The following is a 4,209-nucleotide window of genomic DNA, read 5'->3' as shown; positions in this document are numbered from 1 at the left end:
AGAGAGAGACAGAGAGAGAGAGAGAGAGAGAGAGAGAGAGGGGGGGGGGGGGGGGGGGCAGGCAGGTATAAAATGGTCAGCCAGATGGCAATGTCACACAGGTGAGCTTCCACATCCTTCTCTCTCTCTCATGCCTCTGTCTGACGGATACTACTACTTCAGGCTGTTACTCAACTTAAACACCCACACGCGCGCGCACACAAACACTCAACACTGCTGCTCCGTGACTCAAACAGGTACAGTTATCTCAACCCACCAGTCTCTGTAATAGTTCTATGAACTACCAGTACTTTTTTGGCACTTCTTTGTGTTGAGTTTACCAGTTTTAAAAGGTATTTTATTTTTGTCATTTTGGATGTGTGTGTGTGTTAAAGAAACTTCATGATTAGAATCTCTGACTATGGCAAACTTTACTTTCACTTCTGAGGTCATGCTGTTCTGTGTGTGCTTGGTGTTTGTGCGCAGTACATCTGTGTCTGTGTATCTATCGCTCATGGTATTTACAGAATGTCTTTTTGTTTTTCAGATAGCGTGGAAGCATGCTGGCCACTCTAGAGACAGTAAGTGTGTTTATTTGTTTTACTTCACAGAGTGGCATTGTGTGTGTGTGTGTGTGTGTGTGTGTGTATCTGTCTGTCTGTCTGTCTGTCTGTCTGTCTGAGTAACCAATCTGTCAGAAATTTATAAATTACAAATACATGCTTTTGATGGCGTGATAGTGCTTCTGTGGGAATCAGTGTTTACTGGGAAAACCATGTTAACCCATAACCACAATTTGTAATAAACACAAAACAAAGACAGATCGGTACTTTATTTCTCCCTGAGGGGAAATTGTTTTTACAGCAGTAAGGACAACAAAGAGGCACCAACAGGGACTAATCTGGAGTAGGTACACAATACACAAAATATACAAAAAAATATACAACAAAGTCTATAAGCGCAAGCGGTATAAGAGTGCAGTACCTACAGTGTCTGTCAAATCAAATAGGCAGTATTCCATATTGATAAATAATAAGTGAACTGTAAACTGCCCTGTCCAAGAAAAGTATGGGCACTTTAAACAGACAAATCTGCAAAGACTAAGTACTGAAATAACAAGTTTCTGTCTATTTTGAATGCATACTGAGTAAACATACCATTTTCCTGGGTTGTCCCCACCGTGGGTGCAGTGTTTTTTGTTTTGTTTTACTGTATCTGTACGAGCTAGTGTTAAGTGCCTGGTTCAAGGGTAAACAGTATAGGCACCAGTTTAGTGGCCCTGTCGGGTTTTGAACCAGCAACCTTTCAGTTATTGGTCTGACACTCTGACCACCGTAAATGAGGGTGACAAACACTTGCATGCATTTGCCAGTCAAAGCAGACAACATGTTCCATGACCATGATGGATTGACCAACAAAAGCACTCCTGTATTAGTGACATGTCTGGGAGGCATTTGGCCATTACAGGTGTGTGTTTGTGTGTGTGTGTGTGTGTGTGTGTGTGTGTGTGTGTGTGTGTGTGTGTGTGAAAGAGAGAGAGAGAGAGAGAGAGATAGAGATGGTCTGTATCATAACAAAAAAGTGTGGAAAGAAACTGGAACTTTTTGTGATGGAGGAAATCGCCAGTGGTGTCATGTATCGATAGGCAAATTATTTAAAGAGAAATTTACTAATTTAATTCAGATGTTTAGATTTCAGGGTTTTTTTTTCTCACAGAAGAAGCAAACACGTGTGATGTAATCTCCATCAGTTCACTGACATGTTTACTGTGTCATGCAAAGCCCTGCTGATGGGTTCAGATAACGGCCGCCCTTCATGCAAAGCGTTTACTCTAATGTGTGACATGAGGGTGGGGGAGAGTGCTTGTGCTCATGTCCTGTATGTGTGTACATGCTCTCTCTAGCCCTCTCCTAATCTCTGTCTTCCCCCCCAGATGAGCTACCTGCCCCAGCTGGGTCTGGGCGGGGGGCGGGGGCCTGGGGGGGCGCGGCTGCGGCGTCCTCTGCGGAGGTGGACCTGGAGGTGATCGAGGAGTACCTCCAGGAACACTCACAGGAGGTGCAGCACGCACGGGCCCCGCCCAGCCCGCCCCGCGCCCCCTCACAGCCCACACACACACACTCACACCAGGAGGCCAGCATCACAGGTGAGGAGGATATTGTGTTTCTGTGTGTGTGTGTGTCTGTGTCTGAGTGTGTATGTGCATTTGCGTGAAAGCATAGATGGAAGAGGAGCGTGCAACAGAGAGAGAAAAAGAGAGAGAGAGAGAGAGAGAGAGAGAGAGAGAGCGAAAGAGAGAAATAGTGAGTGTGTAATACTACTGTATATCAACTCCTTCACAGAGAACAGTTGTTCTGGGTGCGTGCGTGTGTGCATGTGTGTGTGCGTGCGTGTTTGTGTGAGACACTCACTATGTCGTCTCCTTCTCAGAGAACAGCTGGTCCGGCCAACACGCGTACCAGTGGTACTGCGGCGCCCACGCCCCCGGGGAGGAGTATGAGGAGCTGGCCCCGCCCCCAGCCTGGCCCAGCCCCCATGCCAAACACTGGGTAGGCTCCGCTGCCTGCTACTCAAGTTCAATTCCTTTTGTTTTCCTCAATGATGTTTTGATGATGATTTCCTGAGTTCACACATATACATTTCTATAACTGAGGTGTATTTGTGTGTGCATGCGTGTGTTACAGGATCACGGTGTGTATTCCTATGAGACGGCCACTTGTAGTGACTCGGACTCCCAGTCCAGTAGCTCCCAGTACCAGGACTACCCCTACTCCCCCTCACCCTCCCAGTACCAGGACTACCCCTACACCCCCTCACCCTCCCCAGAACAGAGCGCCACCCTGCCCCTCGCACCGATCTCAGGTACACACACACACACACGCGCACGCACACAAACATGCACGCAAACACGTATGCACACAAACACGCACAGGTAAAATGATTTAATAATTCCGTTCAGACATACGCACACACGCACACACCCAACAATACACCATTAGACAATACTCACCCATGACCGACACACTTCACACACACACACACACACACACCGACGCACACACAAACACACGATTCTCACTTCTCTCTGTACTCACCTCACACGTCTCACCTTCCCGACCCCCCCCCCCCCCCCCCCCCGCACACACACACAGGAAAGAGGAAGGAGCGTCTATTCCAGTTCCTGTTCGAGATGCTGGAGACTCCGTCCATGCGCAGCTGCATCTGGTGGGTCCAGTCATCCACCGGAACCTTCCAGTTCTCCTCCCAGAACAAGGAGCGCCTGGCCCAGATATGGGGCCGTCGCAAGGGCAACCGCAAGACCATGACCTACCAGAAGATGGCGCGCGCACTGAGGAACTACACCCGCACCGGCGAGATCTGCAAGGTCAAGAGGAAGCTGACCTACCAGTTCAACGAGGGGACTCTGAGAATCCTGCTGGGGGAGCACACGCCAGGGGACGCACACACACCATGATGCGCACACACACACGCACACACACACACACACACGCACACACACACACACACTAGGAGGGGACTCTGAGAGTCCTGCTGGGGGAGCACACGCCAGGGGACGCACACACACCATGATGCACACACACACACACGCACACACACACACACACACACACTAGGAGGGGACTCTGAGAGGCCTGCTGGGGGAGCAAACGCCAGGGGAGGCACACACACACACACACACACACACACACACAGTAGGAGGGTACTCTGAGAAGCCTGCTGGGGAGCACAAATGCTTGGACACATACACACACGCACACACTAGGAGACACACACACACACACACAGACATGCAGCATGACACACACCTACTAGGGAAGACACTCACACTTAGACACACACATATGTTGACACACACACACACACACACACACACAAGAAAACAAACACTAGCGTTGACATTGTGGTTTAAAGCAGTGGGAAGATGAGTGTTAGTTACCATGTGCATGTAGATACAATGTTGTATATTGGACAGTACTTTAGAACAGCTTCTCATTTGGCTTTTAATTCATCTCATTCCTTTAACAAGGAATATTCTCATTCCTTCAGATGTTACAACAATGACAACAACAACAACAACAACAACAACTAATTCTATTGTCATGCTAGTGAATCAGGCAGGGAGTGATTTAGAGAATTGTTAGTATGTGCTTTCTGCTAACTCCATGTCCAACAGTATCTTACAAGCTAACCCGTTAACCCAGCAGGGAA

The 4,209-nt window shown here is 48.4% G+C and overlaps 1 protein-coding gene across 1 annotated transcript; it reads left to right on the top strand.

Moving 5' to 3' along the window:
- Window positions 1–539: 539 nt before the first annotated feature.
- LOC311307174 (uncharacterized protein) lies at window positions 540–3,454 on the top strand (the record flags this gene model as incomplete). Its single annotated transcript, XM_084435974.1, is given in 7 exon segments — window positions 540–560; window positions 1,913–1,952; window positions 1,955–2,125; window positions 2,410–2,528; window positions 2,664–2,767; window positions 2,813–2,841; window positions 3,132–3,454. Coding segments are annotated over 7 exon segments (807 nt in total).
- Window positions 3,455–4,209: the final 755 nt, after the last annotated feature.

Source organism: Borostomias antarcticus (assembly GCF_949987555.1).
Source record: "Borostomias antarcticus genome assembly, chromosome: 3".
In the NCBI taxonomy this organism is placed as follows: Eukaryota; Metazoa; Chordata; class Actinopteri; order Stomiiformes; family Stomiidae; genus Borostomias; species Borostomias antarcticus.
The sequence above is the reverse complement of the archived record's forward strand: the minus strand, read 5'-3'. Positions and strand labels throughout refer to the sequence as shown.